We start from the raw sequence: 20,410 nt of genomic DNA on the forward strand, positions 1-20,410 counted from the left end.
TACATTCCCACCAGCAGTGGAGAAGGGTTCCTTTTTCCCCACAGCCTCTCCAACATTTGTTGTTGGGTGATTTCTTTATGATAGCCATCCTTTCTGGGATGAAATGATATCTCAATGTGGTTTTAATTTGCATTTCACGAATGGTTAGTGATGTGGAGCATTTTTTCATATATTTATTCGCTGCTTTAATTTCGTCCTCTGAGAAGTGTGTGTTCATCTCGGATGCCCATTTCTGGATTGGGTCTTTAAATTTTGAGGCCCTAGTGTTTTTTAGTTCTTTATAAATTCTAGAGAGCAGACCTTTGTCTAAGTACTTATTTGTCACGATTTTTTCCAAATTTGTGGGTTGCCTTTTTACTTTGTTGGTAATTTCTTATGACATGAAAAAACTTCTCAGTAAGAGCAGGTCCCAGTTGTTAATTCTTTCAACTGTTTCCTGTGCGATTTGATTTCTGTTAATGAAGTCTTTGCCTACCCCAGTACCTTCACGAGTTACTCCTACTTTCTCTTCCTTTCTTCAATTTATATATGCAAAATATGTCACTGAAGTAAAGGGGTCCAATGAGTTGAACTTCAGCATCATAAAACATTGCTCACGTCCCACCTCCTGACAGCATGCACAGAGGCTCTACAGAGCATGTAGCCTGGTTTTTTACCCAAAGACCGCAATCAAGCACTGGGGTATTTTGAAATGTGATTAATTCCAGCCAGGAATCACTGAAGGGAGAGTTGCTCCAAAGCCATGCACATGACTAGTACTCAGTGTCTGTCCTCCTACAGCTCCAGGGTTGCATCCAGAATGGGATGATTGATGAGGAGGAGGAGGAGCCACTTTGATTTTCTGTACCCAGTTGAGTTTCACTTCATAGATGGACTAATTTGTAAGTCTGTGCTATGCCACAGGCTACATTTGATCTTGTAACACTACAACCTGATAGCATACTGCTTCTGTGGCTGTACCTGAAGGTGAACTGCCTACTAGCACAACTTTGAAGCGTAACGTATGAGCTGGAATGTCAGTATTCCAAGAGAACTCAGCCAGTAACACAGCTTCCTTTCTGTTTTCTAGATTAGTTTTATTTTCCCGTGATAGACACTTGAATTGAAAGAAAAAGAAGGAGAAAGGAGTGTTTTTAGTCTCCACCCAAGTAAAAAAAAGCTCAGAAACTTCCTGGCACACCTGGCCACAGGAGCTTCTGAGTTCAGTGCTGTGCAGCTGGCCTTTCTCTGCTTCTTTTGAGCTATACTTTGCCTTTCCCAGACCGCACAGCATGAGTGCCTTCGAGGGCTGCCTGTCCACCTCCAGGAGACATCTATTTCTACGTTCTTGGCTTATTCTTGCAGAAAGCAAGGAAAATTCAGGAGGAGAAACCATCTAGGACACATTTGGTTTGAAGTTTTGTTGTTCTGAGATAAGATCTCTCCCTTCCAAGTGAAGCAGATCTCTGGGTGTTACAGACTAGGGTTGTGCGCTTGCCTTTGTTCTCCAGAGGACTTCATGGCTATGTCCTTTGACTGTTTTCTTTGAAGTGGGTTCACAGACGTAGTCCCACCCATTCAGGGAGCAGGGGACAACCTTGATTTCTAAACCACATGTCAGTGATTGTAGGACCATCTGCAGCACTGGAGCAAGTAGAGGACAGCTTCTTCTAAGTTGTGCCAAGTGACACATGGTGCACAAGAAACAGACAAGTTCCATCTGCATTGTGAGCATTGCTCCAGGGGGTACAATTTGCAATCAAGCTGTATGCTGAGTTCTGAATCAGTACTTAATTTCATGTCGTTTCTGAATAATGACCTCTCCTGTGCATCAGTCTTGGTTTCCATTCAGTTTAAAGTTCTTTGAGGGATCAGGAGCTACATTTTATTTTTAATTTTCTGCTGGGCACTGGAAGTTTGTGTATTACCCTGGGCCAGTGGAAGTTACCAAGTATTTTCTAAGCGAATTCATCCATCCATTCATATAGAATTCATCCCAGTAATCATGGCTGTTTGGGGAGCCTTTTTGGTACCTTCTTGCTTGTAAGTGAAGCTCAACTGCCTTTCCGCTGAGTTCAAATGTACAGTGTAGGACTTGGAAGCATGCTATTCTAGTGAATCAGCTTTGCCCAAAACAAGTGCCTAGTCCACTTGAGGCCTCACACGTGATTTAAAATAGTATTCAACTTCTCTGGACTTTTTAAAATTTCCTTGTTCACATACTATGAGAATTATCTTTGAATACTGGTTGGTTTATTAGATATTGCTCTTCTCTTACTACCTGAATAGCTACCATATAACATCAATTGTATGGGATACATTTGATTATTATCAGTAGAACCAGATGAAAATCTTTTCAGGCAAGAGTAAATTGAATGAGTCTCCACTTGAATGTTTAAATAATGTAGTCTCATTGCTAGGCAGTCATAAAATGTCATAAATAGTCAAAGGATGGTTTATTTAATGATACATGTTGTTTAGCTGGCATAAGCAGAATTATCTGGGATAGTTCCTGTCAGAAAACTTGGATTCCTGCACGGTTGGCAGTTTGCGTAGGACATTGGAGCCAAGTACAGAAAGGGAACCTAGTTTAGCCGAGACTAGAGTCACATCCTGACACAGCTCTTGTCCTGGTGTGCTGGAGTTCTCGGAGAGAATTTGCTGGCCTTGATTCACTGGCGGAGGCAGTGAGTGCCCCCGTTAGCGCCCAGGCCAGGAACATCCCCTAAAAGGAAGAAAGGAAACAAACCCACTTAGCTGTGGCCCTAAAGACACTGTCTGAAAGTAACCTGAACTCAGCCAGCACACACAGGAAGTCTCTAGATGGCTACATGATCAGCTGTGCACCTGAGAAGCTGCTCCTCCAACGCCACCCGCCTTCCTGCTGACACAGCTTTCAGTCCATGCTAGCAGTCAGGTTTCCCCGTGCCAGCAGTGCCCCACCCAGGCCCAGGGCGTAGTGTGTAATGTAGAGCATGTTTAGAATTCTACAGAAACCTTAGGTACCACATTATAATTTTTCATGCAGTGTTTTTTCAATTGCTTTTTTAAAATGGTGCTTTTGTGTATGATGCTGCCATATGTTAAAGAGACTTTTCTTGTAGGGCATACTTTAATGTACATGATAGTTTGCTGGGGGGAAAAAAAGAATTGTTCATAACTTGTTTCCTAGTCACTCATTTTTATTTCCCCCTAAAAATGTTGGAGCATTGCTTCTTATTTATTTTTCTTTCAAGTGCTGACTGGTGGAGAGTAAGTCAGATTTGCCTGGAAAGTCCCTAACAGTGTAAGGGACCCATAACTTCTTGGTGAGACAACCTGGGTGAATTCCACAGAGATTTTCAGCAGCAACCTAATACTTGATAAAAATTCCATGATGGGGAAATAGTGTGGTGGTAGTTTCCACAGAGTGAATGTTAGGGGGTAAAATGCTGGAAAGTTTTAGTTACATACAACAGATATCCAAGAAGACTTGCTCCAGGCAGAAACACTGGTCATGACCATGATGCAGTGAGGAGTCTCAAAGTGCTCTTCTAGTACCTTCCTAGAAGAGAGGATGTGTGTGACATATATCCTGGAGCTGAGAACAGCTTTTGTCACCCTCCTTATCCAGATATATGCCACCACCCTTGCCTCCTTTGGACTCAGGTCAGTAAGTGTGCTCAGAACTGCAGTGTGTGAGTGTGACCACCTATCTCTCTGAACCTCTCTGTGACATTCATGGAGTCTGATTGAATCCCAGAGTGCAAAGGACAGAGGATTTTAAAGTATCTAGTCCTGGGAATGAGACTTGTTAGCCTTTCTTTGTTGTGTTGGTATCACTCTGCCACATGGCATAAAGCTAGAAGTCGCTCCAGTGGACTAATCTGTGTGAATGCTGGTGGGCTGCTTGCTCTGTGTCACTTTTGGTGTTCCTTTGGCTGTTGACTGGATATGTTATGTCCAACAGGACTTGAAAACCACTCTTGCGCACATTCCATAGTTCTGTGTGCATAGTGATATGGGATTAGGACATTGTCCCATTCCAGAAGACAAAGGGAATCAGGGTTACAGTGTCAGGAAATGCCTGGGAATTTTTCAAATGTTTTTATGGCCCATTTGTTCCCTTAATTTTTGCCCTAAACATTGTAACTTCATAACTCTTAAGACAAAATATAGTTGGCTTTCCATGTCCACAGGTTCCATGTCTGCTGATTTAGCCAACCATACATCAAAGCTATTCAGGAAAACAAATTGTATCTGTACCAAACACATACAAACATTTTTCTTTGTCAACATTCCCTAGAGAATACAGTAAAACAGCTATTTACATTACACTTGCATTTTCTTATATGTTGCAAGTAATCTAGAGATGATTTAGACATAAGAGACTTTCATGCAACTATGCAGTTTCCTCTAAGGGACTAGAATGTCCTAGAACAAATCCATGAACTATCCTTAGCAGATGCCAAGGGATAACTGTTTGAAGATCATGTTCCTGATACCTTTTTACTATCTTTAAGACAGTAATCTCTTCACTGCTCCCTTACCCACTGTTACGGAAGAACAGGGCCTAAGTGCTCAAAATCATATCCCGATACATATGTTGCAAAATCTTCCCTAATGAGGAATCATTGCCATGAGAGCAGGAATGCTAGAACAGTCCCCAGGGATTGCTGGGGCATGGGCTCTCTTGTGGATGCAATCCTTGAACAGATTCTATACCACAGAAAGTCTCATTTTAAAACATGACAAGGGATCACAACTAGAGACATCGTAGTGTTTCATCGCTAGATGCTTTGAGTGTCAGGCCAGGCTTGAGATGGCACTGCTCTGCCTTCAGAGAATGGCTATTACCATTGATCATACCAACCCACAGCAAGAGCCACAAATCAAAGTCTGATCTGACTCTGCCAATGCAGAGCAATAAATAATGTAGGAATTTTATTAAAGCTCAGGGATTTTATGTGGAAGATGTGACTGTTGCTGAGAAAGAGTTTCATGAAAAGTATTTGCCAGTAATTTCATCCTTAACTATAACTTGAACATTTCTTGATTCTCAGAGAAGCTAAGACAGCAGCCCTAGCCCAAGCCAGCCCACTAATCCTATGCAGAGCAAACAGAAAACATTTATAATTTCTGAACCACAAGTCTGTCTCCTGAGAATTTATGTTAATAATTCAAAAGTGAGAGGAAGAGTCAAACCTTTGCTCCCCCTGTTGTCACAGAAATAATAACAATAGTTTCAGTACTCGTGGAACTATTCTAAGAACTTTACATGTAACTTTGACAGTCCTTTGAATCAAGAAACATCATCCCTGTCTCACACACTATGAACTATAGACACTAAGTTACTTGCACAGTCACCGATGTAAATTTCAAACCTAGGTGCCTGCCTTGAAGCTAGTTTCCTCACCACATAGAGCCATCAATACGACAGCTTGCACAAAGCTGGACACACATTCAGATGTTCATACAGTGCTAGTTATAGAAATCAGCTATGCCTGAGCCTTTTTCAAGTAGAATGTAATGCAACCACTTCACACATGACTCTATAACAAGGTAAGGAAAAGTCCACAGTGTGTGTGGTGGGAAATAAGGATCTGTCATTCCAAATGTGGAAAAAAATGCATCTATGTAGACTTAGGCAACAAAAAAGTTTAAATTTTTCCAAGATTTTTAGAGCAGAAGATATTCCCCATTAATCCCCCTCAAATTACTACTCCCCACTCTGTTGCTTTGACCACACTTACCCATTACTGTTACCACTTTCTGAAGCAGTTCCAGAGGCCTTCTTTCATGAGCATCTTTAGTTGTGCTGTGGTGGCTGTGTTGTCCTGAACTGTTTGCCTTCCATGGTCATTCTGATTTGGGGAAGAGCCAGAAGTTGCGTGGGGCCAGGTGAAGTGATGTGGACACTACAGCGTCCTGACGAGGCCGCTGTCCTGCTGCAGGGCGCTCAGCCTCACCATTCACTGTTTTGTTTTTTTTTGTTTTTTTTTATCACATCTCTTAAATACATGAGAGAAATCTTTCAGAACTTCTTCAGAGTGGCAAGAATGAAGGGGTGAGTGTATTTTGAGGGGAGTTATTAGCAACATGGCTTATAGTAGCAATTTTCTTTATTTGAACATTTTTTTGTATATTTGATGACACTTTATGTTTACTGGATTCTTGTTTGAATTTTTAAAAAGCAAAGGCTAAGTAGTTGTAGTTCTTGACATATTGTTAGTTGAATCTTTTTTTAAAAGTATCTAACATTAAGAGAAAGAGAGTTAATTACAGTTGCTGAGTGGGCCATTTTCCAAAATTGATGGAAAAGCTTCTGCCAAGGGCAGTTTATATTTCTTAGTTTACTGAATAAGATGAAATACTGCACAGCTAGAAAAATGGGAGAGCAAAAGGAATAGCCTCCGGCTGTGATTGCTGTCAGCATCTGATAGGAAATGCACTAGGAAGACCTCCTGTCAGATATCCTGAGGGGTCGGTCCATCCTGTTGCAGCTACAGAGAGCTCCAACTCCTTAGGGCTGCTCAGCTAAGTAAGTGAGGTGACTTGTGGGAGATCCTGTTGTACCATTGTGCCTCCTCAAAGCAGGCACCCTAGTAGTGATTGTTAGTATTGATGTCAAAGAAATATTTGGGGTCAAATTACTACAGAGTCTGTCCTGTAAATTACTACATAAGTTCTTATAATACCAGGCTCATTCTTATCTGAATTGAAGCACAAACTCCCTAGGGGAATCGAGTCTAACTTATCCACCACTATGTCACCAGGTACATAGCAGACACTCGACAAAAATCTCCAATGTTAAATAAACCAAGGAGAATATTCAGAGAAGAAAGAAGCTGATAGAATTTCATACTGCTTCATGTAGAAGACTAGAGCACTGTTTATTTCATTTTCTGCATTGACTGGATTGGCCTTATGACCCTTGTACTTCAGTTTCTAGGGTACCTGGGATTACAGGTGTGTGTCACTGTGCCAGGCTACTTCTAGTTCATATTTAAAAAAGAAGCCTTTAAGAGCATTAAATGTATGTCATTTAACCGATAATAGTCCTTTAAAATAAAAATCATGCTTGCCTAAGATAAGGGATAGCAGACAGTGGACACATTGTTTAACTACTTGCCTTTTTGCTTTTAGAGGAAGTCGGTGACAGCATAAAATGATGTGAATTTGAAGTCTTCTGTTTTTGAGAGATTCAACTGTGTCCTGTTCCATGTGTGTTTTGTTTTAAATGATGCACTTACAAACATGCATCACTCACTTGCTGTTACCTTACCACTATACATTTTTAACAGGCTTTATTGTCACCTGGCTTTTTTTTTTTCCTCTGACAGGCTAGCATCTCAAGTGTTGGAAGCACACATCCCCTGATCAGGACCCTGGCCTTTCTCTTCAGTGTACACTAGGGTCTTCCTACCCAACTGCTTTCATTCACACCTGCCTGCCTTGTCAGCAACAGTGTGAACTTTCAGAATGAGTCCAACTTGGTCTATTTTTCTGTGGAAGAAATTATTCTAATGAATAATTATAATAATAATCATTTATTATAATTATTCTAAAGAATTCTAATAATTATTCTGAGTGAAAAGTTTACATCACTTACTAACCCAAACAAATTCTTTCCATCTCCTCCAAAAAAAAGTTCAGGTTGCAATCTTGTTTTTAAAAAGTCTCTAGATAAAAGTGTCTCATGGTAAAGATCCACAAAATGCCCACTCCTCCAGGTTGATGGAACTGATTAGAGGCAGATAAAGCTTATAACCTCAAATATCACTGGAGAGGACACTGAGTCTTGCAAGGGCCTTTTTAGATCTGCAGAATGTGAGGTACTGTCTCTGTCCATCTGAGATCATTATTTGTCCTTAGTCATGAAGGTGAGGCACCCTCCAAGCCCTTCCAGGCATGCACTCATGCACACTAGACATTGATCCAGAGACTGATGGGAGCCTCATTGCTGGGTTTTAAGCACCACATTTGTTTGGTTGACTCCAAAGATGAGTAACTTGGGAGAATTCCAGATGTGATAAGTCCTTGCCCTCAGTAGGCTTTATCATTTTTCCTGTCCTACTGATATGCTCTATTCTAACCCCTACTTTTCCTCTGTCCCCAGTAATCCAATTAGACAACCAAAAATATCATCAGTGATTAGTTTTTCTTGTTTTTTCTTACTTTCTGTGAGTTTTGGTAAGGGTAGAAATTTTCAAGAGTCAAAACCTATTTTATAAGATAAATTGTGCAATTCATTTACATTCCGGGATGTGGCTTAAATCTATCTCACATTATACTGTTTGCCTTAAGTAGAAGCTCCTTATTTAGGAAAGCCTCTGCTAGCAGCATTTATCATAGGAACACTTTGTAATGGAAGGGATGAGGCTTGCTGATATTCTCCCAAACACCTAACATTTCTACTGCAAACACCCTGTACCTTGTGTTAGTTCATCGTTATTACTGTAGCAACTGAGGCTGAGTAACTTTATGAAGAAAATAAGTTTCATGAACTCACATTGCTCACAGTTCACAGGCCCTGGCACCAGCCTAGCTCTATTAAGGACCACATGGTAAGTGGCCCATGGGAGAAAAGTTACAAAAGGAAGCCAGAGAGCAATTCAAGGGTTGGGCTTGCTTTGAGGAGAACTATCTTCATTTTTTCTGAAGAGCCTACCACTAGGCCCCACTGCTTTACCTGGCCACACTGAAAACCAAGCACCCAATACAGTAACAATCGCAGAGCAAACCACAGCATCTCCATAGTACAGTTGATGTTCAGAAATGTCTCACATTCATACGCACCCAGTAGGAGTGCTCCACAGAAGATGCCACACAGCAGCCTAGGCAGCTCACCGAGAAGGAATTGCAGTTGCGTGTTCTGTTTTGTTTTCCTTTTTGGCACAGAAGTGTTGAGAGACACTGTTGCTTCCACCCTGTCATTAGTGGGAGGGTGATGGTGATATAAAATAAGAGATGAATTAGGATAATAAGAGGCAAAGAAGAAAGGAGTAAATTTTCCACAAGTAATATTTTTCTCTTCATGGTTATTTAACTTTGAAACAGAGCTTGAAAGCAGTAATCATGGTTCTACAGTAGACAAAGGGCTGAAAGTAGAAACCAGACAGGAAGGTGTGAATGCCTTTATTACATTAACTGCAAACGTACAAAAAATGCACAGCTTCCAGGAATGCACCACTGTTTCCATCATGGAAAAGGAGCCATCACAGATGGTTGCTGTGCTGCCTGTGCACCTCTCTCCCCTTGACTACATCCTTTAAGGAGTGTCTGCATCTTGTGCTTTTCTGTGTTTGCTTTTTAGGTTTTTCTTTAGATCATTTTGTGCAGTGGGTAGTAGTGAAACACCATCAGGCACAGGAAAAAAATAAAAGCCTTTAAATTGGATGAGCATAGCAAGGGCCTGAGTTCAATCCCCAGTTCTGGAAAAAAAAAAAAAAAAAAAGGATGAACAGGTGTTTACAGCTCTCTGACCAACAATTACCTTCAGTATTGTGTGTCCAAAATAAACAAATGAGACCTGTTTACATTCATACCTTGATGGAGCCAGGGATAATGTCAAGTGCCTGCCAGCTAGACACTAGGGATGCGTTGACAAAGACACAGACAAAGAAAATCAGAAACCAACAGTAACCACAGGTAGTGTCCTAAAGGCTCTCAATAAAAATATGGTATAAGCTGTGTAGGGGTGTACTTGCTTTCTACTGGGAGAAGCAGGGTCTTCTGAAGGATTTTAATGGAAAACTAAGGAAGTGCTTGAAATGGGGGGAGAGAGGATGGTACAATCCTGGTTTCATTTGAAGATTATTTTAGTAACTCTAGAGCTGGAATTGTAGAGAACCCAAAATAAAAAGAAGCACATAAAGCCCTGAAGTGAATCGAAAGATTCCTGGGCTTCCTCAGCAAAATGGCTTTAAAAGGTTCTTTACATCTCATGACACTCTGGTTTGGAAATAATAGCTATTATATTATTTTGTACTATACTTTTCACCAGTAGGTAATTTTATAAAGGTCTGAAAAAACTTTGACTGTAGAATGTTCTATCAGTTCCCTCATAACATGAATGCTGCTTCTATTAAAAAAAAAAAAAAGTTACATTTTGTCATCTGCACACGTAGAATTGCAGTTTTATAATCTTTTTCCCTGTTTACTCAGCTCCCACAGAACCATTATTGTGCAAGTTTGCAGATGGAGGACAGAAGAAAAGACAGAACCCAAACAAATACATCCCTAATGGAAGACCTTGGCATAGAGAAGGAGAGGTGAGACTAGTAAGTCCTTTCTTGAAACTTCAGTGTGGGTGCACTCTGCAGAGCTCCTGTGAAGAGTTACACAGAAAGCGTCCTGACTTGGCTCCCACACTTGTAAAATAGGTGCAGGGACTGAAACTCCATATTGGTACCTTAGAGTTCAGAAGCTATCAGGTGGCAACCCTGTGCAGGACAGCTGCTACTAAAAACTGATGGGTCTCCAGAAGGACAGATAAATGCTGGACACAGCTAAGCAGTGACTAAGGAGAAGCATTCCAAAAGTATCAAGATATGTGGATGATGTGTTACTCTTGATTGTCATGGTTAAAATATAACATTTTAGGGAGATTTACACTTATAATGTTAAGAAAGTAATCTTCGGAGCTTGGTATAACTGTCATAGAGTGTTTTTAAGGGCCGGCCAAGTAACTCGGCGGATTAAAGCACCTGCAAGCAGATGCAAAAAAAAAGAAAAAAAAACAAGCATGAGATTTAAAATACACAAAAATCACCAAAACCTAAAAACACTATTTATTTATTTATTTATTTTTGTATTTTAGGGAAGGGTCTACAGGGTGCTCAGGGTCTCGCTATTAGGTCACTCACAGTGATCCACCTGTTTACAGCCTCCCAAGATCTGGGATTACAGGTGTGTGCTACCACGCCCAGTCTCAGTTGCCATCTCAGCATACCCCCAGGGCAAGGCTGGCACCGCAGGCCCAGGTATCAAAACCCCTGGCCCCTGCCCCTGCTTGCAGGCCCTTTAATCTCCTGAGCTACTTGGCCGGCCCTAAATCTCATTCTTGTAAATCTTTTTTAAATGTTCAATTTGTCATAAGATATTTGTCCTCTCCACTTTTCTACTTCTATTTTTCAATAATTTGTTTCACTAAAAATAAGTACTAGGGCCAGCCAGACAACTCAGTGGACTAAAGCACCTGCTCAGGCAGAGCACAGTGGCCAGGTTCGATCCCTGGCATGCCCTGCTGGCCCCACCCCCGCGGAGCACTGAGACAGTGATTGAGACTGGGTGTGGTGGCTTGTACCTATAATTCCAGTGCTTGGGAGGCTCAAAATAAGAGAATCACTGAGTCCAATCTACATAGTGAGACCCTGTGGACCCTGTACTAAATACATTAAAAAATAAATACAAAATAGATAAGTGCTTGTGCAGAACTAAGTACATCTGGAGAAAACATTCTAGAATCTGTACTGTCCAGTGATAACCACTAGTTACATGTGGCCACCTGAGCAATTGAAACATAGCTGTTTCCCTGGAAGGATCAAATTTTCTATTTAATTTTAAATAGCTGCATGTGGCTGATGGCAACCATGTGGGACATAGAAGGTCTACAGTTTAATTCTCTTACTGAGTTTATAATTGTACTTGGCAAACAGAAACTCCCTTTCTCAAACAGCAGTATTGTTGTCTTCTACTACAGTGACTCTTAAAAAGTAGCATTTTCAGCACTAGGGAGGCTGAGACAGGAGGATCACTACAAATCTGAACTGCATAGCGAGACCCTGCATCAAAAATAAAAATGAAATTAAATTAAAAAATAAATTTAAAAGAAGTTGAGCTTTTGGGGCCAAGGGTGTACCTCAGTGGCACAGTGTCTGTCTGGCAAGTGGAAGGTCAGAAATTCAATTCCTAGTACAAAAAACAAAAGAAGTTCTTGAATCCCACCTTTCTAGATGAACATTTATATTTCCTTTTCTTTCCTGTAGGCTGGTATGACACTTACATATGACCCAACTACAGCTGCTATACAGAATGGGTATGTTATTAAAATAAACAGATAATGGCCTGAGAGAAAATGAAGGTGGAAAATATCTGACATTTATTCCATGAATTCTTCTATTTAAAAAATTACTTAAAGGCTTTTGTGTTTGTTCTAGATTTTACCCTTCACCATACAGTATTGCTACAAACCGAATGATCACTCAGACTTCTCTTACACCCTATATTGCATCTCCTGTATCTGCCTACCAGGTTTGTACCTTTAGGGTTCCTTTGCGGTGTAACAGTCTGCTCACTGTGAGTCTCTGCTGCATTTTCATGTGTCTTAAAACTCTGAACAATTATAAAAAAAAAATTAAGTCAAATTGTATGCAGCTTGAACACCTGATTTAGCATAAGCTTCTCTGTAATCCTGCAGAGCAATTTGCTTTTATGGATAGCAAAGTGCAAAGCGGGGAAGCAGCGCTCTGGTGTCAGTCCTTGGAATCACCGCACTTCAGAGCTGGGGTGAACCCACCATGGGCCCCTCTTTTGGGTACCATATGTATCCTCAAAACTGAAAGTTGAGACAATTGAAATTAGGCAAAATACAGAGTAGGGTCATGCCCTTAGTTTTTATCTTCATTAGCAGGAACTGATTAAAGAACCAGTAAACATGCTGGTGCACAAAGGTGCTTATAATTAAGGTCCTTCAGTGAGCACTGAAAAGGAGAGCCCTACCGCACCCCCACTGTCACTAAAGAAAAAGATAGTACCTCCCTGTCTGTGTTGGGTGTTGTTTTGTGAAGCGGCTTTGCCTTCTGATAGAATCCTGACTGAGAAGGCCTCACACAACACTGTGTCCTAGCCCTGACCCCACTGTACTGCAGGTATGAGAGCTCCTGCCCCGCTTGCAAATGCATCACTCCTCCCGTACCACAGACCCTCTGCCAGACTCTGCGTCTGGCCCCACCTGGAACAGCAGGATGACAAGCTCTCTTCTGTTGACTAGTGGGATCCTGTGTAACTAACCTTTTGTGTATTGTCATTTTTAGAACAATTGGATGTTGTAGTCCTGATTTCTAGGGTTATGGGACTATAATATCTAATTTAAAAGCTGTGTTATTTAACTTCTGTAAGCCTCAGTTTTCTTGTCTTTAAAATGGGGATAATAATAGTTCCTATCCATAAGCTTGAGAGAGTTAAACTAAATGAGACTGACACATAAAGACCTCTGTATAGAACCCACCATATCATTAGGACTTTGTAAATGTAGCCTATGGTTACTGTCATCTTTAAAAGCTGGCTAATACTAAGGGAATTTAATTGTACTTTTAAAATAATAAATGAGTCACATAAGCTAGTATAAAAGCTGGTCCTGTCTGAAGTAAAAATAAATAAAATATCTTTGAATAATAGAAGTGATCAGATGCACTAAACCTGAAGTTTTTAAGTAGTACTCACCACACTGAAAACTTTCAGGTTCTTCTAGGCCTGAATTCCCCTGAATTGTCACTCATTTCCATTTCTTTATTCTCTCTGGGATGTTATTTGTCCGATGCTTTAATCTGCTGGGCATGGTATTCAGTCACTTAATGTTACTTTAATTGTGTAAGACTTAAGATTCTGTCTTTCCCATGTGTCTGTAAGACTTGTTGAGATCTGCTCTACTGCATTTGCCCTAATACACAATCTGATAGGAAAAGGTAATCTTTAACTGTCTGAACTTTGGGACAAGTATAAGCCTCCTGTTAGGAAAATGAACAGTGTGTATATTAATATTGATCTGTGTTAATATTGATGCTGTTTCAGTTGCTAAACCATCTACCACTTTAAAAGCAATATGCATTTCAGAATCATTTTATAGAACAGTATATTAGTAGGCCAACCTTGGTAATTAATTTGGTATGGCTAATTAGAAACAGCATACCATTTGAAGGCCTGGATTTGTCTACTGGGCTTCTTGCATTGTTCTAAGACACATGGAGTTTCAGTCCCTTTGCCTGACAATCCGTGCCGTATCCTGACAATTCGTGCTGTAGCCTCTCAGATAAATTCTTAACTCCATACATTAAGGAACCAGATAGAGACATTGGATGAGCTGCAGTTAAGTGATCTGTGGTCCTCTTTAGCTGGCTGCAGAGTCGTGGATATGTGTACATGTGCATGCACACATGCACACAGGCAGTTAGTTGAGAATCACAGGAGTCTGCTTCATCAGATTTTCTAAAAGATCTATGACTCAAAAGAAGTTAAGAACCAGTGGTAGAGAGTTTATTGATCATAGATTATTATTCCCATTTTATAATCAGGAAACACTGAGAAATAGAAAATGACAGCAACTGATTTGTTGCTTAAAAAAGTTGGATTAGATGTCATAGCTTCCTAGCCCTATAATGCGATCAGCAGTTAGGTTAAGACCACTGGGGCCGTAAATAAAATGGGAATCTGGCCCCAACTGGGGCGCTGTAAGGAGCTGCTTGCCTTTCTGTAATGTAACGTGTGAGGGCCCCACACTCTGCGGAATCAGCCTTTCTCCACTAAACCACCATATGCTCATACAGTTAGATTGAAAAACTGGCATCTGCAAGCAACCACCAGTATCCCAATGGGGAAAGGCCGCAGTGCAGATAACCGAAATGCTATCAGGGCAGAAGCATTTAACTTTGGTCTGCCTTAGGTGGCAAAGGAAGCCAGAGAAAACAAGTATCGGGGCTCTGCTGTCAAGGTAAATCACACTGCATTCTTCCCCATGATTCTTCCCGTATCTTATCTGTAGCATCTCTAAAGTTAGTGCTAGGGGACAGGCTACAGAAGGCTTTTGTTGCTAAGAATTGGAAACTGAAACTTATTTTTAAATTACGTAGACTTTGGAAAGCCCTGGGCATCAAAAAATGGATTGATGGACTCTTCATAAGAGGCAGATTACACATGCTTTCCTGTCAAAATCCCTAATGCTTGCCTTTTATTCCTCAGTTCAGAGGGTCCACTGTATAGATGCCCTTTTAATGGTAGATGGCAAGATCCAGTTGCTGAAGTTTAATTTCCTGAATCTGAATTTCCGATATTTATTTTCCACATTCACTAGAAATGGTTGATCACTGTATAAGATTTCAGAAAACTAATGTCCTGGGTATCAAAATAGGTTGAATGTGGGTTTTCTTAGTTTCTAATGAAATATGCTGGGATTAATCTTCATCCATATTCCGAAAGCAACCAGTTCATACCTTGATTTAATGCTCTTCACTAATTTATTCAAGTTATTTAAATTTCTTGAAAATGAAATTCCTTCTTCACCTTTTGCTTTTTGGTGCCTGACATAGTAAATATCGCTTCCATGGGCAAATAGAAATGTGTTCTAAATAATCATTTCATCCCACTCAGAGTGACCAGCTTGCCAAGAACTCTTTAACTGTTTTGATCTTTTTAATCATTGATAGTATTGTTTATTTATTTTCCTTCTGTAGATTTTTAACATGATTAAAAAGAATTCTAGACAACTAGGTAATTATTACAATGAAAATCAATATTTCTTTCAAAATCCTCCTTTTCCCAGGTGCAAAGTCCTTCTTGGATGCAGCCTCAACCATATATCCTGCAGCACCCTGTAAGTTTTTGATCGTAGTAGCCTTGTATTCTGAAAGTAAGCTATGTATGTTTCAAGCTGTTTCTCAAAAGTGGTGTAGGATTTGAGACATTTTAAACATGGAGTATGAAAAACATCCATGAGCCTTTTGCCTTAAGGCACATTAATAGTAGGCATTCAGTTAAATTTTCTGTAAGAATTTAAAACATATTCTATTTGAGGGAGAGTACTATTTTCTTAGTTGTACCAGCTCAGCAGGAGATCCTTCAAGATAAGCAATTTTCATCAGTGTTACTTAGCCTCTCTCTGCTTGCTATATGAGAAATAATGATTTCTTAAGTAATTTACACAGTTGTTTCGATGTATATATTGTATTACATTTTTCAAGATGAAGTGTATTTCATATTATATAGGATATGAAATAGGTTTTTTAAAGATATACAAAATCCAGTTTATTGAAGTAAAACAGAGGCTTCAAAAGTAGAAAAATAGGGAGAGAGAGATAGAATCACAATTAAGGCTAAGAACACTCACAGTGACCTGCCACCTGGCACAAGAAAGCGACAGATTTGAAACTAACCTTTCTAGGAGTCATTGAAAAACTGGAATTCTGGTCAGCAGGACTGTTCACAGTATTTACAAGATAAAACTGGTTTGGCCACTTAGGAAAAGAATTCAACTCTTGGCCTTAAAATGAGACAGGAATTTGTCTCAGGATCCTTTTTAAAGTGGGCACATAATATTAGAAGATGGGTATGAAGCAGTCATCTAGGGATAACAGCTTCTGAACAAGAAGTATTGAGATGACCTTAGACAAGCAAATAAACAGGGTGAGGTGTTAACGTGGAAGAGCTCTCTGTTGTTATATGGACGTGTGTATTATGTGGTAGATACATGTTCACCTTTGTCCTACATGCGCATATGTACATCCACAGATCCACATACACCTACACATGCATACAGAGCACACATCCACTAAACCGTACACAATGCGGGTTTCTGTTATGGCTCCTCCTGCTGGGCTGCCTGCTTTACTGTTAAGTGAAGGGAAAGCACAGGCGTAATACAGGGATTTCTGTGATATGCCTGCCAAAAGACCACCCCTCACCCTCACAGAAATTCTCAGGAAAAACAATCTGGATTTAAAAATAACCACTTGCAAGTTCGAGGGAGATTATTTTTTGCTTCATACTCCTCCACAAAGGAGTTTGCTTTGTAGAAGGTAACTTCAGGCCCTTCCCTCTCCCTCAGCATGCCTCATGCTGTTCTTGCCTTATCTCCAGGGTGCCGTGCTGACTCCCTCGATGGAGCACACCATGTCACTACAGCCTGCGTCCATGATCAGCCCGCTGGCCCAGCAGATGAGTCATCTTTCACTAGGCAGCACAGGAACAGTAAGTGAAAAACTGCATGTCATGTGTCTCCACAAGAAGTCAGTGCAGCCAGTGTCTTCCACATCAAATCAGAGGCTCTTGAGAGACAAAGATTTGTCTAATCTTCTCTCAAGCCCACCCCATGTTGCCTTCCACAGAGTACTCAGTGATTTCTTGAATAATTGCAGGATTGAAGGTATTCTCTGGGTTCCACTCTTTTGTCAAATTACAGCATCCAGTCTTGGTCACGTCTCGCTTTTCTCACCAGTCTCCAAAAGCTCTGGTCTCGTGATGCAAAAGATGGTGATAAATGGTGGTAAAGACAGACAATGTTTTCCCAGTTCTTTTATGGAATTTGGGAACACTTTACTCATGATTCTCCTAGTGACTCATTTCACAAGAGTCCAGGGGACTCATTTGAGTAGTGAGATTAGGCTGACATGAGATCAGCATCCAGGTGGGTGTGTATGGAGTTTAAATCATAAGAGATGGCCAGAAGCATTTGGCTAACACATGTATGGTGACTTAAAAGATCAAAAGATAATGTGTTTTCCTTTCTTATACTCAAAACCAGGCTTAACTTCCTCTGAAGGTTAAGCCACAGCCACACACACAGCCCCAAGGCTAAGAATGTCAGCCTCTGGAGATGGTGGCTGTTGGCATCAGGAAGGCTGTGCTTCTGGGCCTAATCTCCAGTAAACTCTTAAAGGTCTCTAAGACATCCACACTTTAGTTTCCATCTAAAGAAATAGTTCTAGCTACCAGTTTGGGGAACTGCTAGAATAACTTCAGTGATGCCGAATTATTGAGAATGAGGAACTTTGATGATTTTACCTGTAGTCCTTTGTTAGGAAATCCAAAGAAACATGAGATTTGTTTGACAAACTCAAAAAAAGTAGAAAACATGGACTTTACTGCAGTATGACATTTATATGCACTAATCTTTGAGGTTAGCCCATTTAAACTTCTATTTTGGACTTCCAAGTACTTTATGTCCACTTCAGTGTTCCCCAGGTACTCTAAATTTTGCTGCTTAGCCCAGCCCATCCTAACCTTATTCTCCCTTCTAGTACATGCCTGCTACATCAGCTATGCAAGGAGCCTACTTGCCCCAGTACACCCACATGCAGACGACGGCCGTTCCTGTTGAGGTTGGTACAGACCATCCAGTGGCCATCCTGGCAGTGAGTAGTCTCTAAAATGAATGAACAAAATAGAATTCAAAATAAAATCTATCAGAAAATCAAAATTCGCATAAAGAATTGACATTAGTAGGAAAATATACCTATCATGTTATTTTCAACTATGAAATAGAGTTCCCTCCATACAAAGTAGAATTACAGCCAGGCCACATCCCCCAGATCCTCAGAAATGTTTTCTAAGCTTATTTGAATTTCCTGCCCCTTCAAAGCTTTGACTTGTTGCGCCAAAGGTAATACTTAAAGAAACACTAAGATAAAATTAAAGTTTGAGATCATAATTTCAAAGATTCTATCACCATGATTAAAAATCACTCAGAGTTCATATACCTAATGAAAATCTGATATTTCAAAACTGTAACACAGATCAGGAAAGCACACCTGTTTTATAGAGGCTGCTAGTGTGACTGAATAATTCTTAGTTGTTAAAATGGAAGATACTGGGATGGAATAATCTGACATCTGAATTATTATTGCACAGAAAGCATAGTATTTTCCTGCAAAGCACTCTTAAAATTCCGTGAAAATTCATCAGTTGATTTTTGTCAGCTAGGCAGATCTCAAAGGTTTCATTCCAAAAAGGCCATCAAACTCGTTTGTATTTCTTGCTTCTGATTATGCATTTATAGACAACCACAGTTACCAGAGCTTACATATTCCTTATCCATGATTCTGAAACTTTTCAAAAACATAAAATAAAAATTCTCTTTGAAATAGTTTAGCAAAACCCTGACCTATGGCAAAACCCAACCTGAACTATGACAAGACAAAATCTTTACCCCATATACTCAGTTTACTCATGCCCTTTAGTCTAGAACTATTGGTGTGTTTGATCATGAGGCACAACCCTAGACCTGCTGGCAGTACTTAGGTGATACACAGCTAGCTCATGAATAGTGAATCTCACATTCTAGATAGAGCCTGAAGATACTGAAGTCCTAATGAGCTTGTTTTTAAAAAAAGTTGTTTGATAAATTGTTGCTTGGTAAAAATGGACAAGTCACACATTTGGAGGGGAAGTTTTCTTTGGTCAGTCAGACACTTCAGCCACTTAGGGCAATTACTAAACCTAGAATCTCTGAGCATGACATTAAAAAATTTACATTAAAATCTATGCCCTTGATCCCATTCAGGCCTATAAAGCAGAGTTAGGATTTCATTGTGTTTTAGTTAGGATTTAATATGTTTTATCTGTTCTACTTTATTCTAGGAGGCAAGTGGTCAGCAGCAAGTGGCTGTCGAGACATCTAATGACCATTCTCCATATACCTTTCAACCCAATAAGTAACTGTGAGGTATGCAAGGAAGGCCACCATAACAGTGGGCTCACATCGTGTAAACCTATAGTTCTTTTATCAAAATAATGCTTAGAATAACTCATATTTGATCATTTTCATTATGGTCACTTCACCTAATTTTATTGAAATGTTAAAATCAATGATATTGTGAATTCGCAGATTTACTGTTCTGTCCAAAAAAGAAAAACATGCTTTATGTTGAAGGCGAATTTTTATTTATTCACTCCCAAAATGTAAAATCTATAACATCAAAGAACACCAGGTACTAGAATTATCCTATAAAGTATTATATATCATATTATTCCAATACTCGTAAACTATAAGATTAGTAATATTTTGACTGTGAGAGTAATGTCAGTGCCATTAGATCAAAAGATTGTACTGCCAGCTCTCACTTGGACCACAAATATGAAAATGTTTTCACTTTACAGTACATAGTGCAGTATAACAGCTGTTGGAACCTGATTTCAGGATTGCCCTAGAAACAGTATGTGTCACTGATTTCAACGTCTCTCCCTTCATCTTTGGAGACCCGTGTGAATTCAGGTTGGTTCCCTGAGAGAAGCAAGTGTTTCTCACATCCCAGATTTGAAAGGCACTGGAAGTGAGCGTCAGCCTACAGTTTGTACCTGTCTACCTCCAGTGATGAGCACTACCTTTTTCAGACATGTAGCTCTTTTAAACAAGAAAGCGATTATAAGGCTTTGTGAAATGTTATACTGAATCTGCAAAAAGCATTTCTCTTTTATCTTCCTCTTCCAGGTGTACAGAAGGGTGTTCTTACATGAAGAAGGGTGTGGAAGCTGAACAATCATGGATTTTTCTGATCAATTGTGCTTTAGGAAATTATTGACAGTTTTGCACAGGTTCTTGAAAACGTTATTTATAATGAAATCAACTAAAACTATTTTTGCTATAAGTTCTATAAGGTGCATAAAACCCTTAAATTCATCTAGTAGCTGTTCCCCTGAACAGGTTTATTTTAGTAAAAAACAAAAACAAAAAAAAAAAAAA

The 20,410-nt window shown here is 39.9% G+C and overlaps 1 protein-coding gene and 1 non-coding gene across 12 annotated transcripts in view; both read left to right on the forward strand.

The window, feature by feature from the left end:
• Rbms1 (RNA binding motif single stranded interacting protein 1) overlaps window positions 1-20,410 on the forward strand; it is a 215,789-nt gene extending 195,379 nt beyond the window's left edge. For 3 of the 11 annotated variants that reach the window (XM_023713727.1, XM_023713728.1, XM_023713734.1), the window contains exons 7-15: window positions 10,126-10,241; window positions 11,949-11,998; window positions 12,120-12,213; window positions 14,621-14,668; window positions 15,497-15,547; window positions 16,810-16,920; window positions 17,970-18,083; window positions 19,309-19,393; window positions 20,159-20,410. In XM_023713727.1, coding sequence (XP_023569495.1) covers window positions 10,126-10,241; window positions 11,949-11,998; window positions 12,120-12,213; window positions 14,621-14,668; window positions 15,497-15,547; window positions 16,810-16,920; window positions 17,970-18,083; window positions 19,309-19,386 — 662 coding nt within the window. In that variant the 3' untranslated portion in view covers window positions 19,387-19,393; window positions 20,159-20,410. The remainder of the gene's footprint in view (window positions 1-10,125; window positions 10,242-11,948; window positions 11,999-12,119; window positions 12,214-14,620; window positions 14,669-15,496; window positions 15,548-16,809; window positions 16,921-17,969; window positions 18,084-19,308; window positions 19,394-20,158) is intronic. The other 8 variants (XM_023713730.1, XM_023713731.1, XM_023713729.1 and 5 more) reach the window with 7 other exon arrangements.
• LOC111816457 lies at window positions 2,573-2,703 on the forward strand. Its single transcript, XR_002820850.1, has one exon. It is a non-coding gene; the product is annotated as a small nucleolar RNA SNORA3/SNORA45 family (small nucleolar RNA).

This window comes from Octodon degus, unplaced genomic scaffold (assembly GCF_000260255.1).
Source record: "Octodon degus isolate 3935 unplaced genomic scaffold, OctDeg1.0 scaffold00032, whole genome shotgun sequence".
In the NCBI taxonomy this organism is placed as follows: Eukaryota; Metazoa; Chordata; class Mammalia; order Rodentia; family Octodontidae; genus Octodon; species Octodon degus.